The sequence below is a fragment of the Bidens hawaiensis genome, unplaced genomic scaffold, assembly GCF_021521415.1.
Source record: "Bidens hawaiensis isolate Kalapana, Puna unplaced genomic scaffold, B.hawaiensis_p1.1 tig00000905_1, whole genome shotgun sequence".
NCBI lineage: Eukaryota > Viridiplantae > Streptophyta > Magnoliopsida > Asterales > Asteraceae > Bidens > Bidens hawaiensis.
Genome location: NW_027491053.1, coordinates 1,296,288 through 1,323,656, shown reverse-complemented (window position 1 = coordinate 1,323,656; position 27,369 = coordinate 1,296,288). Strand labels below are relative to the sequence as shown.

At 38.0% G+C, this 27,369-nt stretch overlaps 2 protein-coding genes across 2 annotated transcripts; both read left to right on the top strand.

Moving 5' to 3' along the window:
* The first annotated feature begins 3,047 nt into the window (after positions 1-3,047).
* Positions 3,048-3,545, top strand: LOC143547808 (uncharacterized). Its single transcript, XM_077039140.1, has one exon. It carries the CDS (start codon positions 3,048-3,050, stop codon positions 3,543-3,545), a length of 498 nt encoding a protein of 165 aa, XP_076895255.1.
* A 7,834-nt stretch (positions 3,546-11,379) lies between these two features.
* Positions 11,380-12,684, top strand: LOC143547342 (protein sym-1-like). The gene is made up of 3 exons (XM_077038795.1): positions 11,380-11,535; positions 12,155-12,246; positions 12,318-12,684. Exons 1-3 carry the CDS (start codon positions 11,380-11,382, stop codon positions 12,682-12,684), a joined length of 615 nt encoding a protein of 204 aa, XP_076894910.1.
* The last annotated feature ends 14,685 nt before the right edge of the window (positions 12,685-27,369 follow it).

Sequence of the window (27,369 nt, the reverse complement as noted above, 5' to 3'; positions counted from 1 at the left end):
TGAGTCCAGAAACTTCGATTTTTACCTGTTTTGGGCCCAGAAAACCTATTTAAACACCTCTAAACTCAACCTTAAAGATAACCTGAAAACCCTGGTCGTTTTGGACGAATTTGGGAGCTCAAGAGAGAATATTTATGAGGGTTTTAAGGCTATAAATCAGCCCGCAAAGAGCTTATCATTCAAGAACGAAGACCACGGGTTTTATCGCCTTTAATCTTCCGTTATTAATTATTTTCGTCATGATTTCGTCTATTTTTGTTTTGTTTAATTCTAAGATGCTAGGCTAAACATTATAGATTGCCTAGGCTTATGATGAACCTTTGTTGACGTTTGTTTTGATTTGGGATTTATTTGCGTTATGGTTTTTATGATTTATTAAAAGGTTTATTTATATTAAATTGATGTGTATGGATATTTAGGATTGTTTGATTAATTGTTATTATTCCATAGTTGCCTTGATTATTGTTTGTCATTATGATAGGTTGCTATTAGGTCAATTACTTTGTGTTTTTTATTATTTTGTGATTGATTTCGAATAAGATCATAGGAATAATACTATTTAATCTAATAAACCTAAGTGTGCTGCTAACCTAAATAGCTGTAAGGTGCTAGGTTATCGATAGATCTTTATTATTTGATCTTGCTAGATTTAGTTCTTCGTAAGGAGTCCGTCTATGTTTGATTATTTAATTATTGTCTATTGAATCAATTCGATATATTAAACTGCCTTTGATTTCCGCGCTGTAAGGTAGGATTTCGTATAAAGGAACTAAATTGTAAACAATTTGGTGACCGTAAGCGAACTTGATTTTTAATACTGGTGTGCGTTAAAACTTGTTAGAAATCTATAGGTTTTCTCTTGAGAAGGGCCAGGGGTCCTATTTGGTTTTTCTTTTAAGTGTCTAATTTACGATCCCAGTCCATAACTAAATATTTTCCCAAGTCAATTCATTACCGAAATTTGGGGGAGTCTAGCCTAGGTAGTTTTCTCATCATCATCTTATTTTCATAACAAACTTTGTTTTCGTTTAATTTACTTGTTTTCTTAATTAATTTTAATTATAGCATTAATTTAGTATTTTAAATAAAAACCCCCTTAAACAACTATAAATAATAAGTCGTGTTTTGTAGTCGAGTCTAATTAGCTAGTAAACGTAATTTAACGAGTCTCTTGGGTTCGATATCCGGACTTACTTAGCTGTACTAGAGTCGACCGGTTCACTTGCCGGTTAGTAGTTTAGTTAAGTTTAAGAGTCTAGAATTTATTACTTAGTGTCTAGATTAGCGTGTTTTTATATAACTACTTTTAGCACATCAAGTTTTTGGCGTCGTTGCCGGGGACTCTTGGCGATTGCGTTATTAGCTTTGATTAGACTTACTTGCTACATACATGCTACTTGTTTTGTTTTGTTTTGTTTTTCTTTTTGAGTCATAGGAGTCTAATTAATTTTAGTTTAATTTTAAGTTTAGTTTATTTTATTTATTTTTAGTTTTATTTTTGAATAGAGTCTATTGATTTGGTCTTGTGTGCTTTTCAGGTTTATGCCAAATCTTCGTTCGCAAGGACCACTTCTGTTAAAGTCAGAAGTCAGTTCACCGATCACCATAGATTCTCCACCGAAGTCATCACCACACAGTTCACCGCCGTCGAGCCCCGGAACCATTCCCGATATTCCAATGGCCGACAACCGAACCGTTTACCAACAAGCTTTCGAGGGTTTCACCGGAGATCACTCCCCCATCATCACCCCCGTAATCCATAACCCAAATTCCTGGCAGATTCCTTCTTATATCGTAACCAATCTCATCCAGAGTAACTTATTCCATGGCCATGACGATGAGAGCGCACATCAACCGTCTCACTCGTGCGCTTAGGACGTTCAATTTGCAAGGTGCTAATGAAGATGCCATTTTCCTCAATTTATTCCCGTTTTCACTCACGGGTCGTGCCGCCACTTGGCTCGATTCACAACCTGCTGGAGCACTCACTACTTGGGAGGCATTGCGTACCTCTTTCTTGAAGAAATATTTCCCGCCTGCCAAAGCATCTCGTCTCCGTGATCAGATTCATTCTTTCCATATGGAGCCGGACGAGCCGTACTATCAAGCTTGGGAGCGTTTTCAAGGTTTACTGGCCCGTTGTTCACAGCATGGTCTTACTCCGTGGGCCTGGTTGAGAAGTTTTACAATAGGCTGACATATGAGACACAGGCTCGTTTCGACACTGCTGCTGGAGGTAACTTAATGGATAAGAAAAATGTAGTAGAGTGTAATAAGTTGTTTGAAAGTTTTGCCCAGTCCGAGTTTTCTAAAAAGCCACGTAGCGGAAATTCAAATCCCGTCACTAGTACACCCTCATCCGTCTGAGGTGTGCACCAGGTTAATTTGGATACTAGTGTGGCTGCTGCCTTAGAGAGTCTAGCCAGTGAGATTAAAAACCTTAAGGCTAAGATAGATAAGTGCGAGTTGTGTAGAGGAGGGCATGGGACTTCAGATTGTCCATTGATGAGTCAGGAGCAAGTAGAGTTCATAGGAGGGCAGAGTAGGGTTCCTAATGCATTTAATGGTAATAATAATTCAAACTGGAACAACTATAAGAATAGTAATTATAACTCTAATTGGCGTTCTTCCGGTACACCCCCTAATTTCCAAACAAATTCAAATCTTAATCAGGGGCAGGATCAATCGTTTAGTAGGGATCAAAGTAGTCAAGGTGGGAGTAATGGGCAGGACTTGATTAGTGGTATTAGTAGGTTAGAGGAGATGGTGAAGCTAATCCTAGTTAGAGATCAGGACACTCAGAAAAAAATTCCCGATCATGATTCGCTTTTAAGGAATCACCAGTCCACACTCTTAGATCTTCAGAGAACCGTAGGTGATATAGCCCGATGTTTAGATGAGAGACCCCAGGTTAGTTTTTCGGTTCTACTCAGCAGAATCCGGCCGCTCAAATAAATTCCATTTCTACTCGTAGTGGTAGGGTTTTAGGTCCGGAGAGAGAGATTGAGGTAGAGGAGAGTGAGGAGTTAGTTGATGAGGAGAGAGTGATGGAGACTCCTGGGAGGGTGCAACCTAGGCTAGACCTAGCAAGTACCGCACCTACCAGTGAGTCCGTAGTTAGAGGAAGTGAAGAAAAGAAACCGAGAGATGTTAGGCCTTCACCACTTATAGATCATTATCGTTTACCGTATCCAGCCCGTGCTAAGAATAAGATATTTCGTAGAGAATCCGGGAACTTTTTAGATATGTTTAGGCAGCTTAGGATTAATCTTCCGTTTATCGAGGCCCTCCAGCATATGCCGAAATATGCCAAGTTCTTGAAAGATATTCTTAAGCGAAAGGAAAGTCTGGAGGAGCTTTCGACCGTTCCACTGAACGGAGAGTGTTCGGCCGTAGTTCTCAATAAGGTACCCGAAAAGTTACCCGACCCCGGTGTTTTCACTATTCCATGTTTGTTTGGTAGGGATACCTCATGTCAGGCTTTAGCAGACCTAGGATCTAGCATAAACTTAATGCGATATTCGTTGTTTGAGAAGCTGGGCTAGGAGAACTTACACCCACCCGCATGACCTTGTCTTTAACTGACCGTTCGGTGAAGTACCATAGGGGAATCATAGAAAACTTGCTAGTGAAATTCGATGGTTTAGTCTTCCCCGTAGATTTTGTGTTTTTGATATGAAGGCCGATGAGAGAGTTCCTATTATTTTAGGTCGTCCATTTTTGCGTACTTCTAGGGCACTCGTTGATGTATTTGATGGTAAGATCACCCTTAGAGCTTGCGACGATAGTGTCACTTATATTGCTAAATCCATGAGACAACCGAGTGGTCAAGACGGTCTCATTGATCCATGTCATCCCATTTATGCAATCGAGTCTTTCATTCCGGGCATAGATCCACGTCTTGAGCACCCCCGTTCTGTCAGAGTTTGCTTGAAGGAGGAGAGAGAAGTCGCGAGTCCTCGAGAGGCGATGGAGTTTGATAAAGAAAGAGGCGGTGGAAAGCGAAAGTTTGTGGAGTTTGGAGAAGTTGGAGATAAGAGGAATATGATTGAAGATGAATGGTCGTATCGTGATGCAGTTTCTTGGAGGACTATGAAGTTTGACCGTGGTGGAGGAAGCTCCACTTGGGCAGCTGATTAGATCACATAGGAGAGTGTATTGAGTGAAAACTCAACTGTAGAGTTTGTATAATTATTCCATTTTTGAGTCTTGTCGCGTCACTAACGTAGATTTTTGTAGTTCTTCTTTGTTTTTGTTTTTAAGTTTTGCAGGTTTTGAGCTAGAAAATTGACCCACATGGAAGTTTAATGCAAAATTAAAGTGTGGGGATGGAGCAGCAGGAACCGTATACTTTTGTTTATCTATTTGCTGCTATTATTTATATTATATGTTGTTTTTGGTTGGTTGGTCCGGTTCCATACTTTGAATGATTTATATCTATCGAGGTTGATAAGATGAGTTTTAGATATTGTTTTCGTTGTTGCCGCTTCCGCTCGTGTACAAGAGGAAAAGTTGATACTGGTTGTGGAGCACGTTCGGAGATGGAGGGCAGCTTTGGTAAAAGACTTTGGCATCATTTCGTCATTCGCATATTGCCAGCTAAGTTTTTTCCATTATTTATCTTGTTTGTTTGTTTTTTATTTTTGCTTTTATTTTTTTAGGTTATTAGTTTTTTGTATTCCGAGTTTATTTTTATTTTTCGTCCTTATCCTTGCATTGAGGACAATGCTAAATTTAAGTGTGGGGATAGGATACTTGAGTCGTAGTTAAATTTTAATCACAAAAAAAAAATTGAAAAATTTTTGAAAAATGTCCCTTGATTTTGTTTCTTTTTGCACTTAATGGGAGATGAGGATATTTATCGGAAATCGGTTTTTCAAACTACTAATAATATGAGATAATATTAAAGAAGGCGTACTTAACTTGGGATGTGTCGGTAGGCCCAACTAGTCTTGAAAGGTTTTCAATTGCATATTCTTAATAAACCTAATTAATTATAGATTTTGTGGGTTCTCATCTTAAGGGGGGACAGTGAAGCTGAAATTCGATAAGGTATAGGGAGTATTACATAAGCTATTACCCTAAGGTGGTGAGAATTGAATGCACTTTAAAATTAGCACGCCACTCAGTTTTATGAAAATAAATAAATAGTGGTAGCGCCCGCAAATGTCCAATTTATATGAGCTTTAGTCCTTAGTTATATATTTTTAGTTAAAAGATGCCTAAGTGCACAATAAAAAATAATAAAATAATAAAATAAATAAATAAATAAAAAACGTGAGAAAAGTTATGAAATGAAAAATGCCAAAGAAGCATTATCAAAAATAGAAAAAGAGGCCAAAGTGCACATACTAGACGAGACTAAGAGTTTACGTGTTACCAAGGGGATGGCGACTCTGAGGATACACTATTGGGGCTCGAAAGTTTCTAGTTAATAAATATTTTCTTAGGGCATATATAGGACAAAGTCCAATAATATTTAGGGCATGCTCGTACGACCTCACTTGACCTATCATCCATAATTCCATCTAAGTGTATTTTCTTCTTATCATTAGGGGTTGTTATCTTACGGTGATATGTTGAACCAGTTTGCTTATTTTTAATTGTCTTTACTATGCTTGAGATGGGGTAGGTGGATCTTAACTCCAAAGGTGTGAGACTCATAGGTTTTGATATCACATGAACTTAAATGCTTAATGTGTGTGGGGGCTTGATAGGCTGGTGGCTGGGTTTAAGTGGACAATAATATCGGTGATCGTAGTTTTTTGCGTTGTTCTAAAATTTTAAGATAACCATATATGTTTTTAAGACTGTATTTGTCCGATTCTGATCCCATTGCAATGAGACTTTTTCAGGGACGAAAAAGAGATAAGTGTGGGGATATTTGATATAATGCTTAATATATATACATCCCTTGTATATTTAATATAATATTTTATTAGTTTTCGTTCGGTTTTTATTAGAATTTGTATATTACTAATTTATTTGAATAGTGTAGGTTCCGGAGGTTTATCGTGGTAAGAAGAGCAAAAAATGAGCTAAAACAAGCCAAACCGGTGAACCGGAGCATCAGAATTGAACCGGACCGCATCAGAATTGAACCGGACCGCATCAAAATTGAACCGGAGCATCAGGAAACGAACCGGACCGCATCAGAATTGAACCGGACCGGTCAGACCGGCCCCTCCTACTTTGCCGGAGCGCTGCGCGGCCAACATCAGGCTCCCGTCGCGCGGCGCGGCGGCGATTTGAGTCCAGAAACTTCGATTTTTACCTGTTTTGGGCCCAGAAAACCTATTTAAACACCTCTAAACTCAACCTTAAAGATAACCTGAAAACCCTGGTCGTTTTGGACGAATTTGGGAGCTCAAGAGAGAATATTTATGAGGGTTTGAAGGCTATAAATCAGCCCGCGAAGTGCTTATCATTCAAGAACGAAGACCACGGGTTTTATCGCCTTTAATCTTCCGTTCTTAATTATTTTCGTCATGATTTCGTCTATTTTTGTTTTGTTTGATTCTAAGATGCTAGGCTAAACATTATAGATTGCCTAGGCTTATGATGAACCTTTGTTGACGTTTGTTTTGATTTGGGATTTATTTGCGTTATGGTTTTTATGATTTATTAAAAGGTTTATTTATATTAAATTGATGTGTATGGATATTTAGGATTGTTTGATTAATTGTTATTATTCCATAGTTGCCTTGATTATTATTTGTCATTATGATAGGTTGCTATTAGGTCAATTACTTTGTGTTTTTGATTATTTTGTGATTGATTTCGAATAAGATCATAGGAATAATACTATTTAATCTAATAAACCTAAGTGTGCTGCTAACCTAAATAGCTGTAAGGTGCTAGGTTATCGATAGATCTTTATTATTTGATCTTGCTAGATTTAGTTCTTCGTAAGGAGTCCGTCTATGTTTGATTATTTAATTATTGTCTATTGAATCAATTCGATATATTAAACTGCCTTTGATTTCCGCGTTGTAAGGTAGGATTTCGTATAAAGGAACTAAATTGTAAACAATTTGGTGACTGTAAGCGAACTTGATTTTTAATACTGGTGTGCATTAAAACTTGTTAGAAATCCATAGGTTTTCTCTTGAGAAGGGTCAGGGGTCCTATTTGGGTTTTCTTTTAAGTGTCTAATTTACGATCCCAGTCCATAACTAAATATTTTCCCAAGTCAATTCATTACCGAAATTTAGGGGAGTCTTGCCTAGGTAGTTTTCTCATCATCATCTTATTTTCATAACAAACTTTGTTTTCGTTTAATTTACTTGTTTTCTTAATTAGTTTTAATTATACTATTAATTTAGTATTTTAAATAAAAATCCCCTTAAACAACTATAAATAATAAGTCGTGTTTTGTAGTCGAGTCTAATTAGCTAGTAAACGTAATTTAAAGAGCTTCGTGGGTTCGATATCTGGACTTACTTAGCTGTACTAGAGTCAACCAGTTCACTTGCCGGTTAGTAGTTTAGTTAAGTTTAAGAGTATAGAATTTATTACTTATTGTCTAGATTAGCGTGTTTTTATATAACTACTTTTAGCAAATCATCCGTTCTCTCAATTCATTTATTAAATTAACAAATCAGAGAAAAAATGAGTAGTTTTTCTTTTGCTGATTTCGATTAAAAATGTATGAATCTGAAATTAAAACTGGAACTGAAGTTGAAAATGTATTTTCTCATTTATTTTCCCGGCAATTCCCCCCGTCGTCTATAATCTTCTCCCGACGAACGCATCTATGACGTCACCATTTTCTCCTCCCGGCAGCTAGTAGTCATGGTCTTGTTGCAGGTGGGTGCCCGGTGTTGGTGCAGACGACCGGCCGATGATGGTCGGTGGTGTTGCAGGCTTTCGAATGAGGAGATCCAATGAGTGCATTTGGGGATGTTTATTGTATCTATATTGTTTTTTAGTTATAAAAAGTGATTATTTATCATTTATTTAACGTAAAGGGTAATTCAGTTATTTTCACATTCTTTAAAAGAAATAACTAATGAAATTAACATTTTGTTAGACTTAGATTGTTATGGCTAACGAAACTAAAAATTAGAATTATTACCGGTCATATTGTTAGTTGAGATTATTATTAACCAATAGTTAATAGTTTATAATCCAATTTTCCTAAAAAGAATGATGACGACCCCTTTTAAAATTTCGGAATTATCGCAGGTCACCATATGTTGGCGGCAAAAGCCCGTGGGGTCAAATAAAAATTGTTGTAGTGCGATAATGATCAGTTAAAAAAAAATTGTGTATCAATTATTCAATCCCATGGTTTTCACGGTTTAAAAAATTTATTCAATCCATTGAAGTTAAAAATTGAAGAAAACCTGTCGACTGCAACTAAACATATAAAAAAGAATATAATAACTCAGATTAAATGGATTCAAGAAACATTTATTGGCATTCAAGAATGATATATGAATATAGCAAAACAAACTTAGTTACAAAACCATCCGTACAAACTCGATCTATAGTCACCATACTACCTTAAACCAGACAACTAATATTTATGTATGACTTCAAAGCATACATCGATCATACAACACGATCAAGTGCAAAACAAAGTTTCTGATGAACCCTAAACGAAAAAACCCGAATCACCGTTCCTTCCTTGAACCTATTTGTCTTCACCACTTGATTCCACTTGGTTTTTAACACATAACACTCTTTACTCATACTCCACTTGGCAAGATTAAGCACCAATTCCCGTCTTTTCGGATCAAACACGGGCACACTTATGTGTTGTTTCTTTCCTAGTAATGTCTTCTCATCAGCCGTCAAGAAACCCTCACTGCAAACCTTCAACACCGGAATCAGCAGCCGGCCCTGGTTCTCCGTCACATCCGTTCGCGTCAACGTCTTCTCAATCACCATCTTGGCCTCCGACCCGCCAATGCTTTTGATAAAATCCATGACATTCACGCCCTCATTAACTTTAGGGTTTTCAAGAAACCCTAAAGTTGTTGTCGAATCATTCAACTGCGTGTGATCACCATTGTTGTCGTTGATCTTCTGCCGCTTACAGGTTAGGGTTTCACCAGAGACTAGGGTTTCAGAATGTGGGCGTTTATGAGGGACGATTGGTTGATATGTTGATGATCCGCCGAACTTGATGATAAGCTTCCGAACCTTTGGCGGTTTCTTGGTCATGACGTCAGCAGCAGACTCTCTTTTTTGAATCTCTCTGAGTTTCTTGCGCATGAGTTTGATGGTGTTTTGAAGGTCGGGATCGTGATAATTCATGGCAGCCAAGAATTCGCCGATGTATCGTCTGCCCGTCTCTTCTTTCGTAAGGGCGAGGGTTTCTTTCGTAAGGATAAGGGTTTCTGTCAATGTCGCCATTGATGTGATGTGATGTGAGTCGGTGTGAAAAAGACGATCGAGGATATTTGGAAGGTTACGTTAATTACTACAAGTAATTAAGAAGTGGAGTTGAGTAAATATATTATATAGATGAGGGGGGTTAATGTCAACGGCTAGAAATCAATCCAACGGATGGGATGTAATGGATCAAAAAAGTTAGGGTTTTAATGATAATGTATAATATCTCTTCTTAATGATTTTCGGACCATTAATTTCCGATTCAAATATTACTTAGCCTTTAAATTCCGAACTTATTTCATAAGCAAACTATTTTTACGGTGATTTAAAATTTGTAATGTTTGTGCGATAATTAAGTGATGTTTTTAACACATTTAAACAACAAGGATGGTGTCAAGGTTTGCAATGGATTCACTACTAAAAAACATGCCATTTAGAAGCCGTAAAAAGTAATGTTTGAAAGCTCATCGCTTCTAATGGATTTTGATGGCAATTTGAAGCGGTTTTTAATTTTTGTTTGTGTTTGAAGCGAGTCTGTGTTTAAAGCGGTTTTCCATATAAATCGCTTCTAACACAAGCAAAATGAATTAACAAACAACTTTAATATATTACAAAATCTGAATAATAGCTAGCAGCTTTAAAATCTAGAAGGAGGTTGTTAAAAAAAATTATTAAAATAATCTGGATATTTTTAATTAAGAACAAAAATTAACAACATTATGCAAAACAAACAGCTGCATATATTATCAAAATCATATAGAATTCAAATTCGATCAACAGTACGAAAAGGATACAAGTTTTTCAAATTCAACGATATCAAAAACATACAAATCTAATTTCAAGGGGGGCGCTTCGCAAACAATCTATCAAAAAGCGGCGCCATTGCTCTCATTATGGTATTATAATCAACAGCGTAACAAATCCTGATTCGTGCGAAATCTAAAAATAAATAAAGTTAGAATAACCTAACAAAACCACACTCTTATATATAAAAACCAGACAAACCTTAACAAAAAATAACCTGATCTGAAACTAACCCATAAACGAAAACCCGAAACAAAAAGCAGGACCTTCATTTTAAGTATAGCTCTAAAACTGAACCCGACCCAAACAAACCCAAGCCCGAATAACCAAACCTTATACTTTAGATATTCAAAATTCTTTTAGATTGTTCAACAAGTGTAACTTCAGGAGTTTGCTTCTTGTAGTATTTGTTAGAAAACTTGATGATTGTGACTATCTTTTGAATTTAGTTTGTTGGTTTCGAAAATTGATCACTGAAAGGAATCGTTAGCATTAACGTTTAAAAGGCATGTGTATATGAAATGTAATTTGTTTTGGTAAATGTAGAAACAAGTTTGAATGGTTTTTTTGATGTTTAGATATTTTCTTTTGGTACACATATCATTTTTGGTACACATTTCATTCACTTTGTTGGTAGTTAGGTTTTAAAAACATATTTGTTCATTGATTCGGTGTTTTAGTTTTTCATTAGAAATTACTTTTTCTTGATCTAGCTCTTATAATTGTTGTATTTATTTTTCTTAATGTATTTTTGTCGTCCACATCAAACTTAAAACTGTTTTATAATCATGACATATAAGGTAGTTAAACGAGTCTTATTCATGTTTGATATTGTGTTTAACACGTCTTATTCATATATTATATTTTTTATTTTTTTTAAATTGATTTGTCAACCCCGTGTGTCACTCGGGCATATAGCCTAGTATAAAAATATAACACAATTAATTCATGCAACAAAGACTCATCCAAAACGAAAAGGGTATGATCTTCCTATCCATATTTCCCGCCCAAAATAGCGATTTCAGCCTCCATCGCCTAAATTGAATCTCAGCCAACCTTATTAACAGAATATTTTAAATTTGTAACCACCAATTTCAAAGATTCACACAATCCAATCCAATCCAATTCTATCCTATCCAAATCAATATCCACACCATTATGTCCAATCTTTTAGCGTCTGATTCGTTGAAGTTTGCATAATTAGAATCAATCCACCATTATTAGTTTAATGCAATGTTGAAGATATGGAAATGGTATAAGAATTGCTTAGCCGTACATCCCGTGAAAACACAGGCACTCAGCTCGGGTTTAATTTGGGGACTCGGTGACCTTGCCGCTCAGGCCGTTACACGCGCCACCGTGCCCAAAAAGAAACATATTTTCGTTCCCGTAATTCTTTTTAAAATTCAAATTCTGTTTCAAATTGGTCTTCCAAAAGATATAATTATGTTAGAGGGAAATCGACAAGAATGTCCATTTGACCGATCTGAATCAACAATTTCTCTGTTTGATCAGGATTTCCAAAAGTGTCCAATCGTCATTACGTGACTTTTTAATTATTAATCCGACAGTATTTGGATCCAGCCACATGTCTTAATAATGGCGAGCTGCTAGTTTATTCTTCAGATATTAGTGGAAGAAGATAGCGTTATATTGGCGGAAGCTAGTTTTATATTGACGGAAGTAAGTATTTTATCAGAAGAAGTTGGTTTTATGTTGACGGAAGTTAGTGTTTTTAGAAGCAAGTTTTATTTTGGCGGTTCGTCAAATATTGAAGGAAGCTAGTTTTATATTTGATGGTTTGTTAGGTTTTAGTCACTAGCGGCCCATGAAGGGTTTTTTTTTGTTAAGGAATTAAGATAAGAAAACCCTCGTATAAGGAAACGAGGCAGAATATGGTTGGCTTTAAGATTGTCGGATAAATAATTAAAAAAATGGATATATTTGGAATTTCTTGGTCAAATAGAAAAAAACCTTGATATTTGTAATTTCATTGTTAAATTGACAGGAAGATGAGAGAGATTTACGTATCAACTGGAGACGAGTGGTTACCACCAGCGTTTTCGGGATAGCATTTGTGGGCCCCATTGGTCATTTCTGGTTGGTTTTCGGTTAATCGGTTTCAACAACTTTATCTAAAACGACAAATATAAAGTTATTCGGTTTTGTAGGTATGAAGGTTTAGATAGATTCTTACAATACATAACTCGATACCCGTCAAAATCGATTCGATTTGTGGCAATGAAAGTTGCACTTGACGGGATAATATTCAGCCCCGTGGACTTGCTGGTGTTTTTCGCGTATATGGGTTTCGCATCGGGTAAAACTATTAGTCAGGTTAGGGAAGAAGTGAAGCGGGATTTCGTGCCCGCGTTGATTGTGGAAGGCGGAATATGGCCGTTTATTCAAGTGGTGAATTTCCGATATGTACCGGTTCGATACCAATTGTTGTATGTGAACCTTTTTTGTTTGTTGGATAGTTGCTTTCTTTCGTGGCTTGAGCAGCAACAAGATGCAGCTTGGAAACATTGGTTTTAAATGTTTCTTTTGAAGCATAAAAGGCGGGGTGGATGAATGATTTTTTTTGGTCTCGACTCGATAGCTTCTAGCCTTGGTTGTTGGGATGTTGAAACTGGTCTCATTGTGTAACCTTGATATTCATTTCTAGTATATGTTTTTTGTTTCCTGTTAAAATGGTGTACGTAACGGTTGCTCGATTGTGGTCTCATGAGCTGTCGAGTTGGGTTGATGCGACTTGTGAGTTTATGTTGGTGGCGTGCTCTAAAACATTGGTTCTTGTGTCAAATCATATTTAAACCAATAACTAACTTAATAATGTTGAGATTTTGGTTTTACGGGTTATTTGGCGTGGAAAGTTAAGTCATGGGTCTTGGAGTGGATAATTATAAATAAAAATATGTTTGTAATTTAATTATTAAGGAGAATTTTCAGGTCCTAGATTATCTAGCATTCTATACGAGTTAGGTTAGGATGTTTAAGAGATAATTATAGTGCAATCCTAGTCGTAGTCTAACGTGATAGGTTAGATTATAAATACCGTGTTTTGGTTGGGTATTAGAGGTTGTAACTGAGTTTTGTGAAGTTTCTACACAATAAACGTGTTTGGGTTTTTAGTTAAATAAACGTGTCTGAGTTCGTTTTCTGATTAACCCTGGTACCAATTCTCTTTAATTGGTGTCATAGCATTTAATCGATCTGACCCTGTGCAAGCCCTTCAATAAACGGAACTCTGCACCTAAGTTCTGGTAATACCTGCGGCGTGAGGGTTCAGAACAGCGAGCAGCAAGAGTCTGAGATTGTGATCAGAATCCATAACCGTTAGCAACAGCAATCGATCCATAACCAATTAAGCTCCCTCATCGATCAAGAAGTAAGTGTTACCTATTGAAGAGACTAAGGTCGGAGTCCTGTGCGATTAGGTACCAACATAAGCAGCCTGTTAATTAACATGTTGGAATAGCAAGAGCAACAGTCGATTCAGATTTGAAGTTTGTGCAATCGGCGATTATTAACATGACCGTGACCTAGGGTTCTTCATCAGAGCAGTTAGCATTGATTTATAACAGGCCTGTATTCTGTTTTGATATTTATTGTTCAAATTGAAGCAATATTTAAAGCGAGACAACATCAATTGGTTCGAATTAATCGTGTTTTTATAGCCGGAGAAATAAGATAGGTGACGCGAACCGAACGGGAAAAGAGACGATTTTCGGGTCGTTTCAATGTCCACTTTTAAACTACAAAGAATTACATGATTTGGATAATGTGTACGAGGCATATATTTGGGATTCATGGAGTTTGGGATGTAACTGACCAGACCCAGGCGGGGGCTATAAACGTAACCGATTGATATCAACTTAACAATGGAAACGATAAATTTATTTATCTTTACTTTGATACATAAGTGTTTTAAAATGAAACTTTAATACAAACATAAGATTTTAAACAACACGTTGACTTCATGCAATATTTATTCTTGTATAATAATATTCCTTCATAGGACTTCTTATTTCCTTTTGACTTTTAGTTTCCTGAAATACATGCTCAAAAACATTTGTGTCAACATAAAGTTGGTGAGTTCATGAAAGTAAAAAAACAATAATCAGTTTAAGCGCATCATCTTTTAAAGTAAAAACATAACATGCCGATAAATCAATTCTTATTTCGGCAAGAATATTTGCTAACATATATACTTTTAGTCCACAACATCCATGAACATAGCACGCCTCTTTCTATACCTCATTCTACGCAAAAATGCATTTTAAATATAATAATAGTACCGATGGCTGTACGTATATATGCTCTGAGTTAAGAAATTTAATAAATTAGCATGTGTTTACACTTCAAAAATATTCAAACCTGATAAACATATATAGCTAGGGTGGCAAATGGGTTGGGTTGGGTCGAAATCGGTCATGGGTTGAAACAGATTAGGGTCGGAATTGGTCAACTAAAAAAAGGGTTGTTTTGGTTCGGGTCAGAACGGGTTAGGGTCAACAGGTTCAGGTTAGAACGGGTCCGGGTCGGAATGAGTCGAGGTCGGAACGGGTTTCGGATCTTTTTTTAGAACACGAAGGAAACGTTTTAAATTTTTTTACATTTTTTGTCTTTGATTTATAATTTTAATTATGATTTTTTATTAATTTTTTTGAATTTTTTTAAGGGTTTTTTGTTAACATCAAAAACCCCTCAAAAAAATTCAAAAAAATAATAAAAAAATCATAACTCAAAATATAAATAAAAATCGCAAAAAGTAAAATAACTAAAATGCTTCCTTTGTTATCCTCGTTCTACAAAAAAAACGAGAAACGAACTGAAACCGACAAGTCGACGAAAACAAAACTAAAAAACTAAAACCGAACAGAAATGAAACTGAAAAAAACCGACCAAAACGAAACTAAAAAACTAAAACCGAATAGAAATAAAACTGAAAAAAACCGACCAAAACGAAACAAAAAACCAAAAACGAATCCGAAACTGACTAAAAAAAACAAAAGAAACCGAAACCCAACTCATCCAGTGCTCTGAAACCGACCAAAAAGAAACAAAGGAAACTGAAACCCAACCCATCCAGTGCAAAAACTCGTGTCGGCTAGAAAGTCGAAACCAAATCCGAGCCAAAACCTAAAACGAACCCATTCCAATCCAAAACTCGTTTCAACCCGAGCCTGTCACTTTTCCTTAAGACACTAACCCACATCGACCCATTTCTTTAAATTTGTCAACCCATTTGGCCCAAAAATAAGATGGTGGAATTTCAAGTAACCCATTTTGACCCATTTAGTTAAAATCTTTGACCCAAACTGTAACATCGTGAAAATACCCCATCTATTTGGGCTAAACATGTCAATTCTGAAAGATAAAGAATCAAAAATGAAAATTCTGGTTTTCGTAATTCTTCACGCGACGTGAAGCTGAAACTGAATTACTTCGCGCTACGCGAAGTAGCTGACACTAAAACCGAGGAAAAGGATCTTTCGCGCAACGCGAAGTATTTTTTCACGCTATGCGAAACTTCGTTAAGTAATCTGATACACGCGTCCAACTACGTGTTAATACGTGGCACGTTCTGGTAAGCTACGTGGCCTAACATGTCAGGCCACTGCTTCGCGCGATGCGAATGGCGCGTTTTGTCCTTCATGCGACACGGAGAATCTCAAAAACGAGTATAAATAGGGCAGTGACGGGATCAAGTCAAACCATCCCAAAACACCATCATTTACACATACACAGCCTAGGAATTCGTGCCGAACGTTCCGACAGCATGTTTTCGCAAGGTTTACGCAAGAAACAAGGTTCCGAGGTCTTATTAACAGCCAACCGACTTGATAAGCGAAGTTCCATTGGCGAGTTGCTGATCTGTTCGTGTTCTCATTCTCGAGTAGTCACCTAAGGTAAGGATTATGCCTTAGTTACTTTATTACCTAGCTATTTAGAACCTAGTTAAGAGTATAGGCGTTAAATGATTTCCAAACAAAGTTTTTACTAAAGTAATGATGTTACTTTTACAAGAAGTAATGTTATCAAAACTATATATTTTGATGGGCATGTAGTAACTGTACGAGGGGTATCATTAGTAGACTCTTCTTGTCTAAGGTAAGTAATTCTTAGAGCGTGGGACCCGTTTACTTACCTGGAGAAGTTTTCCAATGTGATATAACCTATTAAGCCAAAGCATGCTATCTCAAACGTCATATGTAAATACAAATATATTTTCATAAAACGGCTATAACTCTATCAAGGTAAAATCAGACTTAAAGTCTGCTGATCAGACCTAAGGTCTGCTGATTAATCAAGAAACACCATCAAGATATTTAAGCAAACCTATTACAAATATAGGTTAATAGCATACTGAAAGGAAAGGTTCTGAACGACACCGAACTGACAATAACAAGTGAATATGTTATACCTTTTACCGACTGAACTGATTTTACTCTTGTAGTAAACAGGTTGTTTATTGCAAAGAGTCTGATAAATGTTTGCATGAGATTACTTGTCTCTAAAATCATTATAATACAAAATAGATAATAAAAAAGCAACTCAGACCGAATACACATGTGTCTAGATCCATACATAACTGATAATTGGCATACAAAAACCAAGTCAGTCATAACCAGTTTTCCAATATGGTCACATAGCCTAGGGGAAGAATGTCCCCAAAAAGGGGCTATGTAACTCGGGGAACCTTTGAATTGTGTGTGTAGGGCAGTGGTACAAATCCCAGGAATGACAGGCGTTCCTGCTAAGATTGTGAAATAGAAAACTATGTTTGTATTTAACGAGTGTTATAAATTATTTTGTCGAGTCAACGTTTCACCAGCACATATCTGACGTATTTTTCCAACCCATGCAGATAATTAAGTGCTGATAATGATAGACAAGGATTAGGAGTCATGAAGATAGAAGATCACTCAAGATGGCTCAATTTTCATTATAATCCTTGTAATAATAATACAATAATATTTTGTAAACCGAATACTCGAGTGTTTATATCCTAAGTAAAATTTTCAATGTAAATTAATATTTAATATAAAAAGTCTTCCACTAAAATGAACCCGCAACTCTGATATATTTACAAAACAGGTACCAATCGGATAGTCACGCCTCTAGGCCCTGGATCGGGGTGTGATAGTGTAACGATTCCGGCAAAATCAGGTATACCCTAACCGGTACATACTATTTATGTGTTATTTAATACCGAATATATGAATTATAATGTGTTTATACGAGTATGTATGATTCACAGTACGAATTATACTCGAATCTACAGTTAATCGTATTGGAAATACGATTAACGGATATTGAAGCCCGAATGAATCGAGGATTACATTATAGACGGGATATATGATATTTAGTGATTTTACGAAACATTAATGCTTCGGGATAAGTAAAGTACGGCACAGAAAAAGAATTTCGATTTAATGATACGTCGGTACGTTAAACGAAACCTTTAATACCAAACCAAGCAAGAGACGATCGATCAAGCCGAAAAAGATGCACAATTATTAATACTATGATGTTTTAAGTTAATAAATGTCATGGTTTAAGTTTTTTAATCGGTTTTATAAAAATTTCATTTTTAAGCCGAAAAAACGACCGTTTTAGCCTCGTTTTAAGCCGAATTAAACGTTTAACCAAAAACGAACTGAACCAGATTATCCAAAACATTATCCAGATTACGAGAATCTGAATATGTGGCTTAAAATGGAGATGTGGGTCCCACCCCACCCTCCAAATGGTCCGATCGGACCATCTCTCCCCAAACCTCATTTCATTTTCTTTTTTCACAAACACAATCCATCAGTCCTTCAACTCTCTCAAGTTCTTGACCTAAAAACCGAGGCATTTAGCAAGAAAAACATGGTAATGATCGTGTTATGTACGTGATTATGTTCGTTTCTGGAGTGTTCATGCAAGAAAATGAGGTTTCCAAGTGAAAAAAGGGTGAGAACCCGAGATGGAACCGATTCTTGCATGATCAAGTGATGTATACGGGTTATTCAAGGGATCTTGGTCCAAGAAAGGAGTTAAACGAACCAAAAACGAATTTTTACGGTTAAATCTTTGTTTTTAAAGCATAACCGAAACCATGAAAGAAATGGCTTGATTGTGGGTGTAACTTGCTTGGTGTGGTGTTATTGTGCTTGTAGGTGTTGTATCTAGTTGCTAGAAAGGCTAGAAAGCGAGATTCTTGCGATTTGAAGCTAGAAACACAAGGTAGTTCGGTTTTTGTATGGTTTATGAATTTTGGACAGATTGTGATACGTGTAGATTTAGGTCATGAAATTTTACAGAGGTGTTAGATATATGAAAATATGAGTTCTGTGAATTTTTGGTAATTTTTGGACAAAGGATGAATATTTGGTGAATTTAATGCTCGGTTTTGGCCAAAAATGGTGAAAAATAGTTAAATATCATGAAAAATTCTGGAAAATTTCAGATAAGCTTTTTATAACATGTATAAGCCACACACAAAATTTGAGGTCAGTTGGAGAAGTCTAAGTAGGCTTTTCGGTTAAACGAGTTCTAAGGTTTTCTAGTTCGGTATTAGTGAAAACGGCATTTAAAAAGGGATTTTGGTTCTGGAAAAACTACAGGGGACTATTGAGATGGCAGGGGTCAACCAGAAGAAATTTGGGATTTTTCTAAGATCGTTTGGCATTTACGACATATTTAGTGTTCAAATGGTGTTTAAAAATAGATAAATAAATGTTAAATATAAAAATTAATTCTGGAAATATTTTTATAAAATTCCCCACTATTAAAAAGTGATTTGTGCAAAATTTCAAGATCCGAGACTAAACGGATAATTAATTGTGAAAAAACAAACTTTTAAAGCTTAAAACGCGTAAACCGGTAAAGTTCGCATAAGCGAGCTGACTGGTGTATAAAAACCCTAAAAATGAACTATTTTCATATAATTGAGTTAAACAAGTAAAAATGAATCATCCGAAAATAATTCGGATGATTTGAGTGTTTTTAACCTATTTAACAGTTTCCGGTACGATAAAAACGAAAACGGGTCCGGCGGCCAATCGGGGCGTCTAAACCGAGCCCTAATTTCACAACTTTAGTTAAATTATCAATTAACCACTATTTTCGGGTCGTGTGTGACCAAACTCATTTTTGAAACGTAAAAACGGATAACCGTGCTAGGCACGCAAAACGAGAAAAACGACTAATAGGAGTTGTGATCATGGAACTCTAAATGATATCACAATCTGAGTCCGGATAAGTGTTTCTGGGTTAACATTGCCCCCAGAACGGATACAGTACTGGGTTAACAGTGTCCCCAGATGCACCGGTTAACACGGTTACAGTTATATTAATAGTGATTATAAAGTAACGAATTTAGGGATCGTATTACAGATCCGGGTTAGTAGCTGTGTATTGTGTACTGCTTGCTACGTTAAGGTGAGTTTCACGAGCCCCTTTTCTGAATTGTTTTTAAATAATTTCCCGGGGCGGAAAGCATGTTGTTATTGAAATGTTTAAATACATACTGAACGCATGGATTTGCGTGGATTTATATATGTTTTATTGTACGAGAATCGTACGGAAATGTACTAAGATGGTAATTGTCTGAGTTGCTAACATTCTAAGGCCCCGGAACACGAGTGATTAACTGAAAGCCGGTAGAGTGTGGATAGTACTATTGGTCTGACAAACCCAACTGGTCCGGCATGGATTTGCTGATGTTTCCCAGCCAGTTGCACATGTCTATTTTGTTGTTATTTATTTTGCTATGTAATGTTAGACATAGCGGTTTGGGGCAGTTCCGTGGGCGGGGGATATGCCACGGGGGTTGTGTGTGATAGTCAGAGGTTTCACTTGTGGGCTCAGCATAATTACATCGATAATAATATTATTTTATGATAATGATTTATCATGGTTTACTCGAATTGTGAAACTCACCAACTATTCGTAGTTGACCCGTTTTCTTTCTATGCTTTCTAGGTACCCCCAAACTGGAATAAGTGCTAGCTGCTTGATGATGTGTGTTTTTGTGGAAGCTTAGTGATCATTTGTATTAATTATGTTAATGTAATATTGGTAAAACTTATGTGCTATCGCCTAGACGGTAACTAAACTCGGAACAATGTAATATGATGTAAATTAATGTAGTGGTGTTTTCTTTATAAGCAATGCTGTTAATATCAGATGTGTCTGTTGCATCCCGTTTACGTTTCCGCTGCGGTTACGGGGTGTTACAGAACTTGGTATTAGAGCCATTGGTTATAAATGAATTAGGATGTCTTTAAAAGATACCTAAAATATAACCAGTAGCTCAAGTATTATAGGATCTGAATATCAACTAATAATATATAGTGACGAGATCTAGATGAACTTGGATGGACAAGTGAGTTATTATGGTCCGGAACATAATAACAGACTTGATCGTGTTATGTACGTGATTATGTTCGTTTCTGGAGTGTTCATGCAAGAAAATGAGGTTTCCAAGTGAAAAAAGGGTGAGAACCCGAGATGGAACCGATTCTTGCATGATCAAGTGATGTATACGGGTTATACAAGGGATCTTGGTCCAAGAAAGGAGTTAAACGAACCAAAAACGAATTTTTACGGTTAAATCTTTGTTTTTAAAGTATAACCGAAACCATGAAAGAAATGGCTTGATTGTGGGTGTAACTTACTTGGTGTGGTGTTATTGTGCTTGTAGGTGTTGTATCTAGTTGCTAGCAAAGGCTAGAAAGCGAGATTCTTGCGATTTGAAGCTAGAAACACAAGGTAGTTCGGTTTTTGTATTGTTTATGAATTTTGGACAGATTGTGATACGTGTAGAGTTAGGTCATGAAATTTTACAGAGGTGTTAAATATATGAAAATATGAGTTCTGTGAATTTTTGGTAATTTTTGGACAAAGGATGAATATTTGGTGAATTTAATGCTCGGTTTTGGCCAAAAATGGTGAAAAATAGTTAAATATCATGAAAAATTCTGGAAAATTTCAGATAAGGTTTTTATAACATGTATAAGCCACACACAAAATTTGAGGTCAGTTGGAGAAGTCTAAGTAGGCTTTTCGGTTAAACGAGTTCTAAGGTTTTCTAGCTCGGTATTAGTGAAAACGGCATTTAAAAAGGGATTTTGGTTCTGGAAAAACTACAGGGGACTATTGAGATGGCAGGGGTCATCCAGGAGAAATTTGGGATTTTTCTAAGATCGTTTGGTATTTACGACATATTTAGTGTTCAAATGGTGTTTAAAAATAGATAAATAAATGTTAAATATAAAAATTAATTCTGGAAATATTTTTATAAAATTCCCCACAGTCAAAAAGTGATTTGTGCAAAATTTCAAGATCCGAGACTAAACGGATAATTAATTGTACAAAAACAAACTTTTAAAGCTTAAAACGCGTAAACCGGTAAAGTTCGCATAAGCGAGCTGACTGGTGTATAAAAACCCTAAAAATGAACTATTTTCATATAATTGAGTTAAACAAGTAAAAATGAATCATCCGAAAATAATTCGGATGATTTGAGTGTTTTTAACCTATTTAACAGTTTCCGGTACGATAAAAACGGAAACGGGTCCCGCGGCTAATCGGGGCGTCTAAACCGAGCCCTAATTTCACAACTTTAGTTAAATTATCAATTAACCACTATTTTCGGGTCGTGTGTGACCAAACTCATTTTTGAAACGTAAAAACAGATAACCGTGCTAGGCACGCAAAACGAGAAAAACGACTAATAGGAGTTGTGACCATGGAACTCTAAACGATATCACAATCTGAGTCCGGAGAAGTGTTTCTGGGTTAACATTGCCCCCAGAACGGATACAGTACTGGGTTAACAGTGTCCCCAGATGCACCGGTTAACACGGTTACAGTTATATTAATAGTGATTATAAAGTAACGAATTTAGGGATCGTATTACAGATCCGGGTTAGTAGCTGTGTATTGTGTACTGCTTGCTACGTTAAGGTGAGTTTCACGAGCCCCTTTTCTGAATTGTTTTTAAATAATTTCCCGGGGCGGAAAGCATGTTGTTATTGAAATGTTTAAATACATACTGAACGCATGGATTTGCGTGGATTTATATATGTTTTATTGTACGAGAATCGTACGGAAATGTACTAAGATGGTAATTGTCTGAGTTGCTAACATTCTAAGGCCCCGGAACACGAGTGATTAACTAAAAGCCGGTAGATTGTGGATAGTACTATTGGTCTGACAAACCCAACTGGTCCGGCATGGATTTGCTGATGTTTCCCAGCCAGTTGCACATGTCTATTTTGTTGTTATTTATTTTGCTATGTAATGTTAGACATAGCGGTTTGGGGCAGTTCCGTGGGCGGGGGATATGCCACGGGGGTTGTGTGTGATAGTCAGAGGTTTCACTTGTGGGCTCAGCATAATTACATCGATAATAATATTATTTTATGATAATGATTTATCATGGTTTACTCGAATTGTGAAACTCACCAACTATTCGTAGTTGACCCGTTTTCTTTCCATGCTTTCTAGGTACCCCCAAACTGGAATAAGTGCTACCTGCTTGATGATGCGTGTTTTTGTGGAAGCTTAGTGATCATTTGTTTAATTATGTTAATGTAATATTGGTAAAACTTATGTGCTATCGCCTAGACGGTAACTAAACTCGGAACAATGTAATATGATGTAAATTAATGTAGTGGTGTTTTCTTTATAAGTAATGCTGTTGATATCAGATGTGTCTGTTGCATCCCGTTTACGTTTCCGCTGCGGTTACGGGGTGTTACAGAACTTGGTATTAGAGCCATTGGTTATAAATGAATTAGGATGTCTTTAAAAGATACCTAAAATATAACCAGTAGCTCAAGTATTATAGGATCTGAATATCAACTAATAATATATAGTGACGAGATCTAGATGAACTTGGATGGACAAGTGAGTTATTATGGTCCGGAACATAATAACAGACTTGTCCGCACGAGGGAATTCAGGGGAAGTCACGGGGAACATTAATAGGTAAAATCGGCAACATATGTGTAAGTATATGATAATATTTTTACGTGACAAGGTTGTATAAATGTGTGTATATTAATTTAATTATGATTTACATTATGGAAGGAACTATATGTTTGCTAACTTGTGTACAGGTAAGGATGTCAAGATCACGAAGTTTATCAGTAGAGGAGGACCCGGAGGAGACCAGTTCCGAGGACTCTAGGAGTTTACGCTTAGCTTCCAGCACTGAGCCTACTGAGACTAGCCATAGGAGTGCTAGCTTGTCCTCCCCTGCTAGGGTTGCCAGATCCCCCACCCCACCCGCACCACAGGTCACCCTTACCCCTCCCAGACCCAGTCCCCGCCTCACGGCGCGGATCAGTGCCCCTTATATCCCACCTACCTTTACCCCACCCAGACCCACTTACCACAGGGGCGAGTCCTCCCGCCCCCAGCCCGAGCCTGTGCCTCCACCCGTGTGGGGTACCCCTAGGCCGGTGAGGGATGAGCGTCCCTCCACCGAGGCTGCATGGCTCCGAGTGCTCACCGAGCAGATGAATGAGCACACCACCGCCTTGACAGTGGGTATTCAGAGGAGGAATCACTTGGCGGACTGCATACTGAATAGCCAGTATGCGATCGCTCATCTGAGGAGGGAGGACGCATACTCCCAGTGGATGATTGACCGGATGGAAACACGGATCCGGGTTTGATGGCAGTGTTAGTGGTGATGGTGGCAGTATTGGTGTGGTTGATATACCACCATGTTTAGTTATGTTAGGGTGGTAGTAGTCAGGGTCCGCTTTTTGATACTCTGTGTTAGCAGTTAGTGGTGATGCTAACGTAGAGTGAATCTTGGGTAGTTATAGTATAGCCACTAGCCCATAAGTGGTCGATTTTGGGGATGTCATTGTAGATATTTTTGATGTATCATTCAAGCACTGACCCATAGCGGGTTATGTCGAAATGATGCCGATGTAGGACTGATGTATGAAAACTTAATCTATGGGCTGACGTTAATGTAATGTGTACTGATGATTATGTAAAATGTACTAATGTTTATTAATGAATGGAATATATGTTGTGTACCGAGATTGGAATTTGTATTAATTATATGTATTTTTCTTAATGTTGTGTAGAATGGCACCTAAACGGTCAGCTCAAATGTCAGAAGTGGATGTGAGTCGTCTGATTGCTCGACAGTTAGAGGCGGCGATACCGGATATAGTATCGCGCATCGCCGCCAGTATTAACAACACGACCAATCCAGGCCCTGCGAGCAATCAAATGACCACCAATAATGATGGGGAACAAAATGTTAACCCTCCACCGAACGGTAACCCGATTCCGAGTAATGACGCACACCTAGGGTGGTCGTTACAGATAGCAATGGCCCTATACCCAATGTAGAAACGAACCGCGCTGAACCGACTCCTACAACAAGGGGATGTTCAATTAAAGATTTTATGTTGTGCAAGCCCCTAGAATTTAGCGGGTCTGAGGGACCCAATGGGTTGGTTAAGTGGATTGAAAAAATAGAGTCGGTTGTGAACATCAGTAACTGCCCTGAGGAGTACATTGTTAAGTATGCTACCTGCATGTTCACGGACCATGCCTTGACATGGTGGAACACAATAGTGCAAACTCGCGGTCAGGCAGCGACAAACCGCATGACTTGGGCAGAACTCAAAGCCCTTGTACTGGAACATTTCTGCCGGAAAAACGAACTTCAGAAGTTAGAAAACGAGTTGTGGAACCTGGAGATGCAGGGGGCAGACCACTTGGGTTATACGAACCGATTCAATGAGTTGTCGCGATTGGTGCCATGGTTGGTCACCCCGGAGTCAAAGAGGGTTGAGCGTTATATATGGGGACTAACCCCAGTAGTAAGGAGTATAGTCAACGCTGGGGGACACCAGACGTTTGAGGGTGCGGTGACGCAAGCTGGTATTGTCACATACGATTTCGTGAGGAGTGGGTCACTGAAGGTGGCATGAGAGTTTGCTGGGGGAAAGCGAGGTACGTATGATAATAGGACCCAGGGGAAGCAGCAAGACAAACGTGCTAGGCCCGCTGCCCAGAACTACGCCATGACTAGTTCAGGCGGAAGGCACGAACCGCAGACAAGGACGTTTCCTAGGTGTGGGAAATGCGGTTACCAGCATGGTGGCGAGTGCAGGGGGGTAGTGTGCCATCGGTGTTGCAGGAATGGGCACTACGCACAAAGTTGTAGGACAAACCTGAACAATCTGACCCGACAACCGCAACCTATCCGTGCGCAGCCATTTAGGACCCAACCAGCCCGACAACAATGCCCACAAGGAAACCAAACGATGACCACCAGCCGTGCTTGCTTTGAATGCGGCAGCACAGATCACTTCAAGAGAAATTGTCCGAAACTGAACCAGGGAGGGAATGGGAGGCAAACCATGGGTCAGGCATCGTCGTCCAATCCAGCCAGAGGTCGAGCATTTGTGATGGGGGCGAACGAAGCACGCCAGGACCCCAGCGTAGTGACAGGTACATTCCTCGTCTCTGATCATTACGCTTCTGTATTATTTGATACAGGCGCCGATAGAAGTTTTGTTTCTGTTAAATTCCTATCGATAGCAAACCTTCCGATTAGTGAACCCATAGAACCTTATACCGTAGAAGTCGCTAACGGTAAAACCATGATAGTTAATCAGATAGTTCGGAATTGCCCTTTTATTCTGAACGATCAATCCTTCCTGATTGACTTATTACCGGTAGAATTAGGTAGTTTTGACGTGATAGTGGGAATGGATTGGTTAGCACGTAACAAAGTAGAAATAAACTGTGAAAAGAAAATCGTCAAGATCCGGGTGTCGGATGACGAAGAGGTGTTAGTGTAAGGAGAGAAGTCGGGCACAATGATACCATTTATATCCCACCTCAAAGTGTTAAAATATATACGACAGGGATGCGTGGCGTATCTAGCGAGTTTGATGGCCACAGATTCTGAGGAGAAACGGGTGGATGATATCCCGGTGGTACGCGAATTTCCACAAGTTTTCCCAGAAGAACTTCCTGGATTACCGCCAACCCGACAGGTCGAATTCAGAATCGATTTATTACCTCAAGCTGGCCCTGTTGCTAAAGCACCCTACCGACTTGCACCGTCCGAGATGCAAGAATTATCCAATCAGTTGCAGGAATTATTGGATAAAGGATTTATACGTCCTAGTCATTCCCCGTGGGGTGCACCTGTATTATTCGTGAAAAAGAAGGACGGGAGCCTTAGAATATGCATTGATTACAGAGAGTTGAACAAGTTAACAATCAAAAATAGGTACCCTCTTCCCCGAATTGATGACCTGTTTGACCAGCTGCAAGGTGCGAGCTATTTCTCAAAGATCGATCTTAGATCGGGTTACCATCAGGTTAGAATTCAAGAAGAAGATATCCCAAAAACCGCATTCCGGACTCGCTACGGCCATTATGAGTTCTTAGTCATGCCTTTCGGGCTAACAAATGCGCCGGCAGTGTTCATGGACCTCATGAATCGAGTCTGTAAACCCTATCTCGACAAATTCGTCATCGTGTTTATTGGCGATATTCTGATTTACTCGAAAAGTAAAGAAGAGCACGAGCAACACTTGAGAATAATTTTAGAGCTTCTTAATCAGGAGAAGTTGTATGCAAAATTCTCCTAGTGTAACTTCTGGTTACAAGAAGTGCAATTCCTCGGTCACGTTGTAAACCATCAAGGAATACACGTTGATCCGAGTAAGATCGAAGCAATTAAGAATTGGCAAGCGCCTAAAACGCCAAAGGAAATCCGCCAATTCTTAGGCTTAGCCGGATATTATCGTCGATTTATAGAAAACTTTTCTAGCATCGCGCAACCTTTAACTCTCCTGACTCAAAAGGATCGAAAGTATGAATGGAGAGAAGAGCAGGAAGCGGCATTTCAAACGTTAAAGCAAAAATTGTGCCAAGCGCCGATTTTAAGTCTCCCCGATGGAGACGATGGCTTTGTCGCATATTGTGACGCATCTCGTAGAGGGTTAGGATGCGTGTTGATGCAGAATAATAAGGTTATAGCCTATGCTTCCCGACAGTTAAAAGTACATGAGAAGAATTACACTACTCATGACTTAGAACTGGGAGCGGTTATCTTCGCACTTAAAATCTGGAGACATTATCTCTACGGTACAAAGTGCACCATCTTCACCGATCATAAAAGTTTGCAACACATATTCGATCAGAAAGAACTGAATATGAGACAACGAA

What these genes read in the sequence shown, in the direction of transcription:
- LOC143547808 (XM_077039140.1), top strand. Translation starts at nt 3,048, where the DNA reads ATGGAGACTCCTGGGAGGGTGCAACCTAGGCTAGACCTAGCAAGTACC.
- LOC143547342 (XM_077038795.1), top strand. Translation starts at nt 11,380, where the DNA reads ATGTTGAAGATATGGAAATGGTATAAGAATTGCTTAGCCGTACATCCC. An exon ending in AGAAACATATTTTCGTTCCC is followed by an intron (nt 11,536 to 12,154) that starts GTAATTCTTTTT and finishes TTAAATTGACAG; the next exon opens with GAAGATGAGAGAGATTTACG. An exon ending in GGCCCCATTGGTCATTTCTG is followed by an intron (nt 12,247 to 12,317) that starts GTTGGTTTTCGG and finishes TCGGTTTTGTAG; the next exon opens with GTATGAAGGTTTAGATAGAT.